The 15,845-nt window shown below is 37.9% G+C and overlaps 1 protein-coding gene across 1 annotated transcript; it reads right to left on the bottom strand.

The window, feature by feature from the left end:
• Positions 1–155: 155 nt before the first annotated feature.
• Positions 156–9,386, bottom strand: yif1a (Yip1 interacting factor homolog A (S. cerevisiae)). The gene is made up of 9 exons (XM_061725542.1): positions 9,322–9,386; positions 8,895–8,947; positions 6,055–6,299; positions 5,471–5,575; positions 4,365–4,443; positions 4,220–4,277; positions 3,967–4,122; positions 3,680–3,773; positions 156–843 (listed from the first exon to the last, which is right to left on the bottom strand). The coding sequence occupies exons 2-9, from the start codon at positions 8,923–8,925 to the stop codon at positions 685–687; spliced, it is 927 nt and encodes a 308-aa protein (XP_061581526.1). The 5' UTR covers positions 8,926–8,947; positions 9,322–9,386; the 3' UTR covers positions 156–684.
• Positions 9,387–15,845: the final 6,459 nt, after the last annotated feature.

Here is a 15,845-nt window from a genome sequence, read left to right as displayed (position 1 = left end):
TTAAATAAGTTTGACATGAAACATATTGCTGGACTTGTGTTCTGTTAAGACGCGTGAATCCTGTGGAATTAATTGTTAGTACTTCAAACCTTTAGAAATTAAATCTGTGTACATCAGGTACAAACATCTAGTGAACAATTAGGAGGGAAAAAAAATGAAAACACAAAGCTTAATATATTTATTTTTCTACAAAAATCCAAATATTTTCATGCTTTTTTTTCCGAATGTACTGTAGATAAATAATATTCAGGATTGAAAACTGAAAGAAGATGCAGTACTATTACCACACCACGTATGAATCGTGTGCAAAGTGAATTTCTGCGTGTACCGTGTGGCGTCAATACTGGAAAGCATGTCCATAGACATTATAAAAAAGGACAGAATATGTCCTGATTAAACAAATCTGGTCACTCAAAGCCCTTGTTTTGAAAGTTAGTGAGACAAAAATAAGCATTTGTCAAGATTACTGCACAGTCACCACAGACACTGTGTCACACCTGGTTACATAAAGAAATGATTTCATTATGAATTTGTCCAAATGAAAAGCTAAACACAGGCTGCAGATCAACACTGTTTACATATGCTTGAGTTTACTTACAAGAATATAAAGGGCAACAACAACCAACAACCACTTTTTTGGGGGGCCCAGTTCTCTTGGACTTGAAGTTATGAAATACCTCACAGTCACCTGACCAAGTGAGAGGTTAACCAGTATATAATGATTGGCTGAAAGAGTGCAGTTGCCAAAGTGATATAAAGGCGAAGTTGAGGCTTGGCACTTGATCCCATCCCCATTGAGTCAGATGAGAGAGATGGCAGGATCTTCATTTTTAGAGATCGAACCTGCGGAGAAAGAAACATCTTTAAACCTAATATTCTGACCAACTTTGTAAATGAGTTAGAAAATAAAAGAGTAACTTTGTAATAAAGTCTAATCTAATATGTGGTATCAGCTGCACAAGAAGGGAAGAGCTTTAAACAACAAAAAAAAAGGATTATACAATGATTAAACAGGGTGACATGCCGGAGTACTTCTTGTGCCAAGAGCAGTAACTACTTGAATCTCTGATGGCTGCCTGGCACCGTTGCCTTGACGACAGGACTTCATGTCAACTGCATCCCCCATATTTGTGTCGGTGTATTTACACAGTCAGCAGATTAGCCTGCACCTCACTAACTCTTCCCAGGAAATGAAATTAAATATAGGTTAAATATATTCCCCCACAATTGAATGAATGATGATCATTCAATGAAAAATGAATGATTTCTTTAAACACAGTCATGTTCTTTATTTTTGAACATTAAGGCAATGGGACTTTGATATTGCAAATTAGATGTCACAATTACATTTTGTCGGTTTTGTCAACATTTAAAAAAAACGTATAAGATAAATATATCACATACTGTACTTTAGGATCAAATAGATTATTGTTAAAAATATTAAAAAAAAAAAAAAAAAAAAAAAATGACCATGGTAAAGAAACCCCAAAGAGCTCTGGACAGGAAATCCATGATTCAGAGGGTAGATGTTTTTGTTTAAGATATTTTGTACAATTGCAGCTGTCCTGGTCGACCAGTTAGTATTTTCTTGAGATCCATTCTTGCTGTTTTAGTACTCTAAGTTGATCACAATTTGTAATTTCCTACTTTTCTACCTGCTTTCTGAGACTTGAGAACAAGTTCCTGATTGCCAAAGATGAAAAGTTTTAACATCATGATCCTTGAGCCACTTTATCACTATCATTCTGGAAGATCCAAGGATCATCACTAAATTTCTCCAGGACTTTCCAATAGGATATGTTGATGCTATTCTTTCTTCTTTTTTTTTTTTTTTAAATCACGGCAGTGCTTAACACACTCCCTTGAGAGGCAACCCTAAACATGAATAGTCTTAGTATGTGTCACTCTTGGCATTATACATGACTCAATGTAGCATTCACCTTTATTTGTGCAGACAATAACTTTTTTTATATGTCTAAAACAGCTGGACGATTCAGAAAAGTAACTTTGCATCAGTCTTATACTCTTGAATGTTTATGCTTTCTGCATAATTTCAGTCTGTCCTGGATGGGTTTTCTCTGAGGAAAGTGGTTTTATTTTTCTACGTTTCATATGCATTCAAACTCACAAAGTTCCACCGTTGAGAAACTTTAACTGGCAGTGGGATGGTTCTTTGGCTGAATCCTCACAAAGAAACAGTCATATTTGTTGCACACTTGAACATACAGAGGCTTTCTTCATTACAGTTGAACCTGTCTCTTTCAGGTTCTTGATAATCCAGTAAATGGTTATTTCAGGTGCAAGATTTTTATGAACAACTTCCTTGCATGCAAGACCATTTTAGCTACCACAAAAACAACAGCCATAAAAGCCTTCTTGACCCAGTTCCTTTTCAGTCTAATTTATTATGAAGTCAGATAATAATAAAAGATAGATAAGACTTGTTTTAGCTGACTTATTCCATTTGATCATTATTTCTGTGCTGTTCACTGAATTGTTGAAATGACTGCTTGTTGTTCCCGGAGCCAACACACGGCTAAAATACAGCCTCGATATCAACATAAATATTGGCTGTTGGTCCCATGAACATTACAAAGAACCTGGGTGTCATGTTTAATGACAAGTTATCTTTTTCTGACTATATTATATCAGTGTCCTGGTTGTGCCCGCTTTGCTCTCTACAACATTCAAATAATAAAACTTTACCTGACTCAATATGAAACTCGACTCCTGCTACAGGCCATGGTTACATCCCCCTTCGATTACTGAAATGCCCTCCTTGCTTGTGCAATCAAGGTCCAGAATGCTGCAGCGCTTCTGGTCTTTGATCAACCCATACGGACACATGTCACACCTCTGCTCATTGAGCTTCACTGGCTACCCGTGGCTGCTCGAATAAAACAGAAGTCCTTCTCACTTGCCTACGAGGTAATCTTGGAGTCCGCACCTGCCTATGTGAACTTGATCATAAAGGCTTACACCCCTTCATGAGCACTGTGCTCTTCACAGGAAACACACTGACCCTGCCCTCTCTTCACTCAAGGTGATCTCAGTCGAGACTGTTCTCCCTCGTTGTTCCTCAGTGGTGGAACAAGTTGCTGCGTTCAAAAAGGTGTTGAAAACGGTCCTTTTCCAAGGACACCTGTTGTGAACTGAACTCCCCTTTTATCTTCCTGAGCACTTGAATGTTGTCAGAGTGTCACTTAACACACTACCCTAACTTCTGTTTTATCTACATCTACTTTGTGATCTACTATGTTACTGTTGCTTGATTGTATTCCTCTGTTGTAATTCGCTTTGGATAAAAGTATCTGCTAAATGTAATGTAAAATTGTGTCTTTGTGAATTAGTAATTTGTTATACCAATGAAGCTATTTGGGAGACATTCAAGTATATCTAATCACTTCACACAACACTCGAAAAACAATATTAATTACCACTACAGAGACTGAAACTGCTAAACGTGTAAGATGGAAAGCTTGGACTACTACCAAAATTATATAGTAGTATAGTACTATAGTAAACAGAATTCAGAGTTGGATTTAAACAGAAATTTGTTAGTAATTATTATTGTGCTTTCATTTAAATATTTGCTTTAGGCATACAAACTGGGAATTGTGAATTAGGTTTGTAAATTTAGTAAATTATGTCAAACATTCAAAAAATAATATATACTCACAATGAAGAACATAAGGGCACAAGAGGACCAGGCAAGTGCCACAAAATATCCGTCACTGCCAAACACCAAGCCACACAACACTGTGAAGATCATCCTAGAAGACAACACATCAAGGCAAACGGTAAATATGGAGTCAACCATACTAGAAAATGAACTCATTAGCTAAAGGCCTTTCAATCACAGAGCTTAATAAAATAATAATAAGAATGAGAGGCAGTAACAGCAAATGCCTAATCACGTTAATTAATTTTGACTGTTATGAGTGATAAATCATTGGATCCATTTACCCAACATATTTGTATCCACTGTAGGCGATGAGATCAAAAGTTGAGAGGTCGTGGTGTACTGTCAGTAGATACAAACTCAACAGCATGACTAAAACCTCGATGATGATCCACACAAGGGCAGTGCTGGCACACAGCCCAAGAACCTCCGGACTGAACCTGGACATGAAGTCAAAGGACACGCCCTCATTGAGTATATCTGACACAAGCAGACATACTGCGAGTTTATAACATAAAAAAGAAAATAAAGACATACCTTTTCTGAATACCAAGGGCCATTCCAGCAAGTAAGATGTAGGTAATGAATGCCATTGCTTAAAGATGAAAAGGTAGCACATTAAAAAAAAAGGTATCCTAAAACAGTACTGCCATTGATGATGCTGTACTAAAAGAAAACTTACTAGGTATATAAAGATCAGATGCATTAACATCCTGTCTCGGAGTCAGCGGAGTGTCCCGATGGTAACGGACTTCCCAATCCTACAAAGGGCAGAAACTAACTCATGACTTGCCGTGCAGAGTACAACAGTGCCATTCTTAAAATATGTCCGAAGCTCTTTTTAAATCACTGGAAGAGTTTAAAATGGACCAAGTTTTCTTTCGTTCAACACTAAAATATCTAGAAAGCTGTTTAAATAATGAGATCAATGAAACATTTGAGGGCAATCATAATGGTAATGTCAGTAAAAGAACTGAACATAACATATATGTTACATATTCATCAAACTTTTGTATATAGCTTTCAACATTTAAATAAAATGATACATTTGTATAAATTGCCTTATATAAACATACCTTGTATTTTGAAATTCTGATGTGGAAAGTCACAAAAGCAACAATCTTGTTTAATTGCTAACATAATTTAGGAGATTATTGTTTACAGGAGCCTGTTTGTGGTAATGGAAGAACTGTGATGGTGTCATTGATACGCAAATATATTTTTAAGTAAAAAGAAAAAGCAAATCCTTTTATTGTATGCCAGAGTTCTATGACATGATAATATGGGTGTGGTTATTGCATCTATGTTAGACAGCATAAGGTGCAAGGAGCAGATAAATAGCATGGTGAGGAGTTATTTAAACAGTAGAAGAACTATAATTTGATTAAATGCACATAGGTTTGGTAATGTAAAAATAACAGGTATTATTACTCAATACTAGTAGTAGTAAGTCCTGTTTCTGGTCTTGTGAGAACAGTTCACATTAGGTGTAGATTACACACTATTGGGGCACAGACTGTAGTGATTTCTTAGTTTACAATGTAAAAGAAATGTAAAGGTTGTGACTAATAACTGAGCTCAGGACATTTTTTCATCCATGTGGGCAATCACAGCCTTAAACAAAGTTTATAAACAAAGCTGGAGAACTGATAAACAGGCTGACGGACTTGTGTGCACATTTTCATCGTTATGAAAATGTTTATAATTATGATGATAATTATGAGTCATTAAGTACTAACTGTATTGTGTTGTCTTGTGATCTGAATGAAATATAATCTTACAGATTACCTGATGTGTATATGGGAACATGAGGATCATTAGTTTCTTCAGCACATATCTTGTGTCCACTTCAAAGAAGTATTTCAACTTGTTCACAGACATGAACCTGCTGATCTGAAAGGCAAAAGTAAAGTCATCTTATCAGGTAAGAACTGACAGTCTGCCAAAGTTCATACATACAAGTGAATCATGGTTCTTCCTAAATAGGCTGATGCCAGTGGAGATTAATTTCTCTTGAATTGGCAAGCCTGTGCAAACACTGGCTCTGATCTGACAAAAGTGGCACCTTCAATCTAAAAATAGTTATCAGTTAGTTCTAAACTTTTTATCATCTCAAACTAGTCTGACCAATCTCGTCGAACAACAATGAAGCATTTTACCCCAAAAACAGCTGGTGACTAGATACTTTTTTTTTTGGACTACTATATAAGGCATACCTAATAATAGTGGTCAACAAGCATAGACACTGATGCAAAAGAAAACCTGTCCATCAAACATCAGTCTGGGTTATGAGGCTATTCCATACTAAATTAAAACAATGTGTAAAATATCATACTGGAAGATATTACGTGAGAAGCACGATCGTTCCTCACCTCTTTGTTCACCATATCTTTTCCTTGGTTGGCTAAAGTGGAACCGTACATCATTGCAGCGTTGGCCATTGGATCAGCAAACACGTTGTTCGCCCCTGCACCTCCCTGCATGTCATTTGAGGGTCCTCCCATATTATACCCAGGAGTGTAATAACCCTGATTGTTTATCCCAGGTGGTGCTGAGCTTGTGTCTTCGAACAAGACAGAGTCTCCTGCAGGGGGAGCTGCACGAGCTCTTGGCTTAGCTGGAGAAAGAGAGAAAAAACAAATTATGACAAAATAAAGGGAGGGTATATGACCTTAAATGAAACAACTTTAATGACATTTCATGCTCATTAGCTTACTATGAGAAATATAAACAATCAGTCTACAGTAATTGCTTTACATTTCAAAAGTGTAAAGTCTGTCCTAAAGCATTGTCTTAATGTAAAGCACTTTGGCTACACCTGTGGCTTTTAAAACGTGCTAAACAAATAAAGTTGATTGATTTAAAGATAGACTAAAGCAAGAGGAATAATGCTCAATGACTATAAAGTGTCTAAACTTCCTAATAATACAATTATGTAAAACTTTGTTATGCTATATATTCATTTCACAACAGTTACTGAAAGGCCAAGTTTTTTTGAGTGCATTTCCATTAATACATTTGTTGAATACATTCACATGAACAATATTCCGAATCTGCTGAGTAAACAGCATTTTATTATGACTCTCAAGGCAAGCAATGACTTAATAAGGCTATGTGGAGTAAGTCCATCTAAGTTGCATACATCTGTATCACACTAATCTGTCCTAGCTGACTTCTTACAACATTCTGAAATGCACACTGAGACTTTCGTCATTAGTCAGGCAAAACAAGACGGATGTGAGGGCAAAAGAAGAGGTTCTTACGGAGTAAGGGAAAGCCCTAAGTAATGTTCCTTCTTTTGATGAATATGTACATAGTGAAGGATTTGAATGGCAACAGTGAACTAAGGTAAGACTCATTAATCGCACTAGGAGTATAGTCTGACTATGGCTTCATTCGTGGCACAAGTTATAAATCCCTCCATGGTTTGTAACATGTAAACAACAAAATGAGAATAATCATTTTCGTTGCAATTAAGGCAAACATTTTAATTAGGATGCTAAATCCTACCAATCTTACAATTTTCATTTACATCTCAAAATTGAGATGTAAATAAAAACCCCAGAGTCCCTGGTTTAAAACCAAATGTTGAAAGTTTATTTTTCAAAACATATGCTCTTGAATGTCATGCACATTCTTGATGGAGCACTTCACAAAACTCAACAGTTACAGTGTTAAATTAAAAGAGAACGCTTTTAAAAAAAGTTCCAAATAACCACCGCCTTCTCTGGGCTTGAGTTTGTTTAAGATGCACCGAGACAACATTAATAACTGTTTGATAATCTCACAAACAAGTGTCGAATTAGTTTTCTGTAAATATTGGATGCTGTGTCGTCAGGGCTAATCTAGCTTGTCTACTAGTAGAAAATTCAAAATATAAAATTTGTTACGGTTTGAGGGGGGTTTGTGTACATGATATAAATAATCTGTACATCAGTGAAAGTATAATGCTCAAGGGTGACATACAAGGTTTGGAGACACATACTTTTATCCACATACAGTCTACAAGCAGTACCACAGTTATGATACCACAGTCAAGCTGAGCTGCCTGTTTTCCAGACCCAACTTTCAAACCCAATTCAGACATGACATTAAATCAAAGGAATTTTAGGAAATCCAATAACAGGAGGCCAGGACTAGTACAAGGTTTAAACATATTCCACCAAAGATTCAGTTACTATCAATTAGGATGCATTTGAATGTAGTCTGGGACACTTTTGTTTACAATTTTCTCTTCATAGTCTAAACATGGAAGTCCCCTGGAAGGTATTCAAGGCCAAAATAGTGCCATCAACTAAGTTGATGACTAACATGATGATTTTGTGCACAAATGACAGCAATAAAGCCCTTTCTCGCTTGATTTCTTCTTGGGGCTTGTGGCAGATCTTCCCTTGTAATGTATACACCTGATTCATAATACTTTACTAATCAAAGTTTTGAAGAAAAAAGTGTATGTGGATCTTCTTCATCTTATTGCCAGCTTTAGAGACACAATCGGGTATTGAATTGTTTGAAAGCATTCTCTAACTTGCAGCCACTTGTGATTGGATTTCTCAAATGTTAATGCCCAGTGTAAAAGATGTCTTTGACAGGCCACTCATGGAAGGATACCCTGGACTGTTGAGCAGCTGCAATATTAACAAGCAGGGAAAACATTTTGATATCAAAATTATAGTATATTATTTGAAATATAATTACAGGGTTTTCAAACACTTGTAACAAAAGAGGTGCGATACAGTGGCAAACCTGTCTTCAGTCCCTTCCAAATGCCTTGCTACTTAAATACAAAATATAATAATAGCTACATAGTAGTTGTAATAAGTACATTCAAAGACAAAGATTTATTTGTCTTTACATTTTAAATGTAAATATTTACAGATCATTACATTTTTTTAACAGAGTATTCCAACTTTTTACCATAAAGTTTGTAAACTGAACGAAAACCTACATCTACAGTTCTCACTTAATTGTTTTTGTTTTGTTTAGAGAAGGTAATGATAAAACTTCTGGGACAAGGCAATCTCTGCAGGCAGTTATGTCATTAGTGTAAGGGCAGCAGCTGTCTGGGAACAACATTTCAAATGTTCTGGTATATTCCACTGAATCAGTGTTGGAAAATACAAACACAACAAGGAAGTAGATAATACCAGTGGATATTTTACAAAAATATCCAGTGAAAGGGCCAGCTGTAGTGATGGAGGTGTGCACTCACTTGCACGGTGCCCGTGATGTGGCAGGTCCATTGTAATGCTCGCTGACGTGAACCTGAAATGAAAACAATGACATGTTAGTTGCATTTCCTTTACTAAAGCTCCAAGTCTGTGCATTTTAAATCTGGTACTTATGCAACCGTGGCTTCAGAAAATCTTTACCAATTGATATCTGTCAACATCTGTCAGCAAGACCACACCTTGCACATATTTCTAGGTACAAACTTATTTAATGTGAACCAACAGTTAACGCTAGCTTCCTCACCAGGACGAATTAAGTGAGTAACATCATACTATCAGGGTCTTCTTAATGGAACAGGGCAGTCAGAACAAACAACTTCACCCTATAAATACCCAAGCTACTAATTTCAGATGAATAAATTGATTCTATTAAATGAAAATAAAGAAAATACGAACGACTTCACTTACCTTCACGGTTAGCATCAGAAGCTAGCTACGTGGCTATCAGGATGTCGTCGTTGGCTCCGCCCCCTCGCTCTGATTGGTCGACGTCATCATGCCTGCGTGGCAGAAAATGACTTTAAATACACAGTAATGCCAGTGAGCAAACCATGGTGCAAACGCTGTTTTCCAATGTTACCTTTTCCCCTGACGTTTTTATTCCCAAATTCAGAGTTGAAATGAAAGAATATGTTATTTTTATCAGAAATAATAATAATAATAATAATGATAGCACATTTTTCTCAACAATGTTACAAAGTGTTCAGATTGGAACATAACACCTACTTCATATTACATGTTATCAAAATATTTTCACCTTGTACAGCTGAAGTTTTCCATTCAAATATGTGATTCAATAGAACAGTTTAAATGTGAAGTAATTGTCTTCAGTGAGAGCTACTTATATTCCAGTATAACTTTGTTCTTTGACTCTCACCATTGAGGTTGAGATTTTACAATTTAAAAGATGTACTTAGTTCATAAACCATAAACCAATTGGACTATAGCCTGATCATGTTGTACTGATTACTTTCGACTTGGATACTTTCACTGATGCTACCATTACATTTTATTTGTGAATTAAATTTTGAAACAGTTAATTTTTTTCATTTCATGTAATCTGAGTTCATACTATAACTACTACTACAAATGAATCTACAGATTAAATGTCAAATGCCAAACTTCCATCCATCTGCTTCATCCTGTCCAGGGTCACAGGAAGGTGGACCCAATCCTAATTGTCATCTAGCAAGCCAATCAGTCAAGCATACGAAATAGGAATATTTTGATCCATTTACAAATTAAAAATAAATATATGTTATATTCATATTTTAAATTGTTAAAGTTGTATTGTATTGTAGACTTAAATGATTAATAGTATGAATCAGAATCATCTTTATTGGCCAAGTATGTGAATGGACAAGGACTTAGACTCTGGTTTTTCTCATGATGTACATGAACGTAAACATGAACATAAATTAACATTATGTAACAAACATTCAGAGAAATGTTTGTTAGAAATAACTAGAAAGAACAAGGACAACAAAAAAGGGAAGGTGGAAAAAATAGAAAAAGGGAAGTGTTTAGAGGTCCGGCCTATATATTCAAGTATATATGTTATTTACAGTGAGGTTTATGCTATTCAACTATGTTGTTCATGAACAGTATACATGTAGATATAAGGTACAGGCAGTACTGTCATGATTGGAAAGTCTGTACAATTACGTCCAGAGCTGTATTATGCAATAATAGATAAAACTCCACCCATATGCATGTGCGTTGGTGGGGTGTGTGTGTAATGTGAATGTGATTTACGTGAGAACAACGTATGATTTTTAGGATGAGTAAACTGGTCTTAACTTCCGTCATCCCCCTCCCCAGAAAATGTGAACCTTTCAAAGGAAAATATTCAGCAAAACAGAAATCAACAATTTACTCACACTCTTCAGTGGAGAAAAAAAGGAGCTGATTGATGTTTTAAGAAGAAGCTAAAGCAGGGGTCTCAAACTCAATTTACCTGGGGGCCACTGGAGCTAGGGTCTGGGTGAGGCTGGGCCGCATCAGGTTTTCAACAAAAAAAACGCATTTATTAAAAACAGAAAAAAAAAGAAAAAAAAAACTGTCTTCAATGCTTTTGCTTCTGCTATACCCTACACTTTTTCAGTGCTTTGGTTCCGGTTTTCCACAAGAAAAGCTCTGATAAAACATTCCACTGTTCTCAAATATCTTAATTTTTAATTTTCTACACAAAATAAGATGAAAAAATAAATAAACAAATAAAGAATAAAGAAAATAAATCAATCAATCAGTAATAAATAAATAAAATAATAATAAAACAGCAAATAAGAAAAACTTAAGAAACCACATATAGTTGGTGGGTAGAGAAATTATTTTTTTTCAGATTCAAATTAACAGTATTAACAGTTATTTAACCTTTAACATGAACATTAATGAAACTTTCAACATGAACTGTTCTGAACATGGCTTCTCTTGCCTACTTTTGGCTAGATGTCTGGCAGCGCTTCCTCTCGCATAGCCGAGCCACATTTGGCTTGAGGGAGGAAGCAATTGAGACCCTCAGTAGACTTTGAAGATGCTCATCAGTAAGTCTGGTCCTGTACTTGGACTTATTGAAGTTCAAGGTGGAGAAGAGCTTTTCACACAAGTACGTGCTCCCAAAAAGGCACATGGTCCGCTTGAACATTCTGGAAAGCTCAGGGAAGCTGGGAGTCAATTCTCTCAAAAATTGCCCAAGCTTGTCTGCTCTTCCACTCACCTCCCTGAACTTGGCTTTGAGTTCAGAGTTGCACTGCAGGTCAATGAGCTCCATTTGAAGCACAGGAGGGGCATCTTGCACATCAAAGGAGAAGGGGTCCGCAAAAATTTGAAATGTGGCTCTGTGCGTCTTGAAGTCTGCAAATCTGTGGTCAAATTCCTCCTGTAGCTTCAAAATGGCATCAGCATACTTCTCACCACTGAATGGTGTGCCTGCATCCACAAGTGCCTTGCATGCTGGGAAATGGCAAAGGTTTGTCTGAGATAGCTGAACTTTCCATAGCATAAGTTTTGTGGAGAATGCTCTCACATTGTCATAGGCAGCACTGACAAGTTGCCCCTGGCCTTGTAACCTCTTGTTCAGTACATTAAGCTCATGCGTGACATCAACAAGAAAAGCTAAGTCCATGAGCCATATAGGATCACTTAACACAGGAACAGCCACCCCATTCTTCTCCATGAAGACTTTCACTTCTGCTCTCAACTCAAAAAATCTCTTCAACATGTTTCCCCTGCTGAGCCAACGTACCTCGGTGAAGTAAAGCACGTCCCCATATTCTGACTCCATTTCTTCTAAAAAAGCACGGAACCTTCTGTGTTTTAAGCCCCTGGATCTGATGTGGTTGATGCATTGCACAACAACAGACATCACGTTGTCAAATTTCAGGCATTTGCTGCAAAGGGCCTGCTGATGGATAATGCAGTGCAGAGCTATGGCTTCCTCCACACCCTCCTCTTCCAGTTTTTTTTGAACAAGTGCCACCAGTCCATTTTTCCTCCCTGTCATTGATGGCGCTCCATCAGTTGTTATCCCAACAAATCTCTTCCATGAAAAACCGGCATTCTCAATGGCATCACACAGCTGGTGAAATATCTCCTGAGCGGTGGTCTGGCCATGCATTGGCATTACTGTGAGCAACTCCTCTGTCACTTCAAAATTGTCATCAACACCACGGACATATATTGCGAGCTGGGCAGTGTCAGTGATGTCTGTGGTCTCATCAAGAGCGACTGAGTATACACTGAAACATTTTGCTTTCTCACACAGTTGATCATAAATGTCACTTGACATGTCACAAATGCGCTCTGCCACGGTGTTGGCAGAAAGGCTGATGTTGCTGAACTGACCTTTCTTTTCTGGACAGACAATACTTGCAGCCTGTAACAGGCACTTTTTGACAAATTCACCTTCTGTAAATGGCTTTCCTGCTTTAGCAATCATCTCACTAACCACATAGCTAGCTTCGACTGCTGCGTTATTCTCTTTGGTTACTTTCTTAAAAAAATCTTGTTGCTTCAGTAGACATGTTTTAAGATTGGCAACTCGGTTGGCTCTCTCATCTCCCTGGTATTTTGCATAGTCCTCAGCATGTCTAGTTGTGTAATGACGTTTCAAATTGTATTCCTTATGCACCGCAACTTTCTCTGTGCAAATAAGACACGTCGGAGTGCCCCTGTGCTCCACAAAGAAATACTGAATTTCCCACTTTTCCTGAAATTGTCTGTGCTCATCACCAACCTTTCTCTTCACTGCAGGCTTTGAGAAAGACATGTTTGGGGCTGTGTAATATATAATTCCACTAGGTATCGCTGTTGTGTTGAAGTTTAAGTTTTAGTGTTTAGCTGACGTACAAAGAACGTAATTTCCGCTGGTACCAGATTGGCTCAGGGTCCTGCGCCTGCATATGACGTCGAGCACGGCACAGTTAGTGATTGGTTGAACGTCAGAAACCATGGAAACACAAAGTGTTTGTGGTGGCCGTTTAATATTTATATTATAAGTTCTCCCTATAAACGTGCATTTTTTTCACACTGACAGGCTCAGATAGTTACAATAAGTGTCCGACAACATACTAGAAAGGAGAAATGAACGTATGTCTACCTTTAGCTTGAGATCGCTGTTTGTTGCGAGAGCCAATCAGTGTGGAGAGTCTCATAACGTTACTGCACACAGGTCCTGTGCGGTGTCCTGCAGGCTGCTGTGCCCGCTGCAGTTTATGGAAGACAGAGTTTACCGACAACCGTTTAACGACCAGGAGAGTTTATGTTTCGCAGCCGGCTCTGGAGGGAGAGAGCCGGTGAATCCCCTGTTTACTGACCGGGAGGAGAGAGCCGGTGAATCCCCTGTGAACTTCCCCTGACCGGGGGAATGGGACTGGACCGGAGTTCGCTGGCGGTTTACCTGACCGGGAGTTTCGGAGGGAGAGAACCGGGGGAAAACCGACGAGATTACATACAAAGTCAATGCAGACCGGAGGTTGTTTATTTTTTTCGCGGGACTGGACCGGAGGACTGAACCACTGCTAGCTGGCAGGCAGCCGGCTCAGAGCAGCAGCACTGAAGGAGAGAACTGGGGGAAAAACCCACAGTTTACCGGCGGCCGTTTACTGACCATGGGAGTATTTTTGAGTATTTTGCGATTATTTTTGTCGCTTTTGCTGTGAACACCCCTTTAGTCCACACAGCAGCAGAACAACAACAAACAGCGATCTCAAGCTAAAGGTAGACATACGTTCATTTCTCCTTTCTAGTATGTTGTCGGACACTTATTGTAACTATCTGAGCCTGTCAGTGTGAAAAAAATGCACGTTTATAGGGAGAACTAGGGAGAATGTGACGCCTCCAGAGGGTATCATGTACCCAGAAATGACAGCGGAGCTTCGGACTTTCAGAGCAGTACAGCGCAGTGATGGTGGTGATCTCAGTCATGGATGATGAGAGAAAAAGCAAAACAGGCGGGCTCGCTCGCGTATGGGCGGGACAAAATCGTGTCAATTGTGTCCGGTGTGCACACAGCTTTAAGCTGTCATTTCTGGGTACATGATACCATACAGCATCCATGTCAAACTCGCGCGGGCCGCACTAACATTAAACTTTCATATCAAGGCGGGGGCCTCAAACTAGCGTCCGGCGGGCCGCATTTGGCCCGCGGGCCGCGAGTTTGAGACCCCTGAGCTAAAGGATTGTGGGCTCTGATGGCATACATGTTCTGACATGCCACCCTTTGAGAAGTCAGTGTGCCTTTACAAAATTCCTGAAGCTTTAGTCACCTGATTGTCAACTTTGCCCCAAATTCCAGCCAAGTGAGCAATCAAATAGTGAAAACAAAATACCCTTCTGGTGTTTCTTCATTATGATAGGCTATAATATTGATGAATATTATACCTGGCACTCAGCTAAATGGGGTAAGTCTGGAAGAGGTAAAAATCTTGTAATAATATGTAACTACTCATTGATATTCCTTTTTTTTAATTCAATTTTCTCTGCTATAAGATACAGAGACCCAAGTTCACAATCCAATGTCTCAGGATAGACACATGTCATTTAAAAACTTCTTAAAAACACAAAGTGAGAGTGATAATGCCAAAGACATGAATTAGCAGTAATATGAGACAAGTGTACAACAGTCAGCACGAGTAGAAATCCCTCAATGCCGGGAAATATGTCCGTAGGGGACTGCAAAATCAGCAGCTGTTGTGATCGACTAAGCTTACTGAAATACAGCATGCAGTTTTTGAATCTTTACCAGACACTATATGTGCTTGCAAGTGTAAAAAACAGGCAATGAGATGGGTGAAATAATGTAGCTGCTAGTTGCCATCTGTCTGACTCATTTCCACAAATATGTGTTCTCATTGATGTGGTTTTAAAATGAAAGTGGCTCCTGCAAAAAAACCTCAAGGCATTTAGGCACGTGTTCTCATCTTTGCCAGATTTGTGAACTATCTTGCACTGAAGTTTATTCAACACTAGTAAGTTTAATTTGATAGATATTCAGTAACTTTTTTCTAAATGTGTTTACTAATAAGAAAATGAATTATTTGTATTTGTGTGATCACACATTAGAGTGTAAGAATCTATTCTTATGATGTAAAAGTAATTGTTATCTCTAAAATCTATTAGTAAATGTTTATGTTTATGTAATAATTGCTCGGGGGTCATGTTCTGGGTCTCTGGAAAGCGTGTAGAGACAACATCTGTTGTATTAGACGCTATACAAATACAATTGAATTGAATTGAATTGAAATAGAAATGCTTAGATCATTTCTATGTGGGTCCAAAATAAAAATGAACTGACTTAAAGTGGAAAAAGGCACTAAAATGTAGGGCTGCACGATTAATCGTTAAAAAATCGCGATCTCGATTCATGCTTGAACGCGATCTCATTTCCAAATGACGACGATTTAAAAAAAAAAAAAGAATTTTTTTTTTTTTTT

Source organism: Cololabis saira, chromosome 7 (genome assembly GCF_033807715.1).
Source record: "Cololabis saira isolate AMF1-May2022 chromosome 7, fColSai1.1, whole genome shotgun sequence".
Classification (NCBI taxonomy): Eukaryota; Metazoa; Chordata; class Actinopteri; order Beloniformes; family Belonidae; genus Cololabis; species Cololabis saira.
This window is presented reverse-complemented; position numbering and strand designations above follow the sequence as displayed.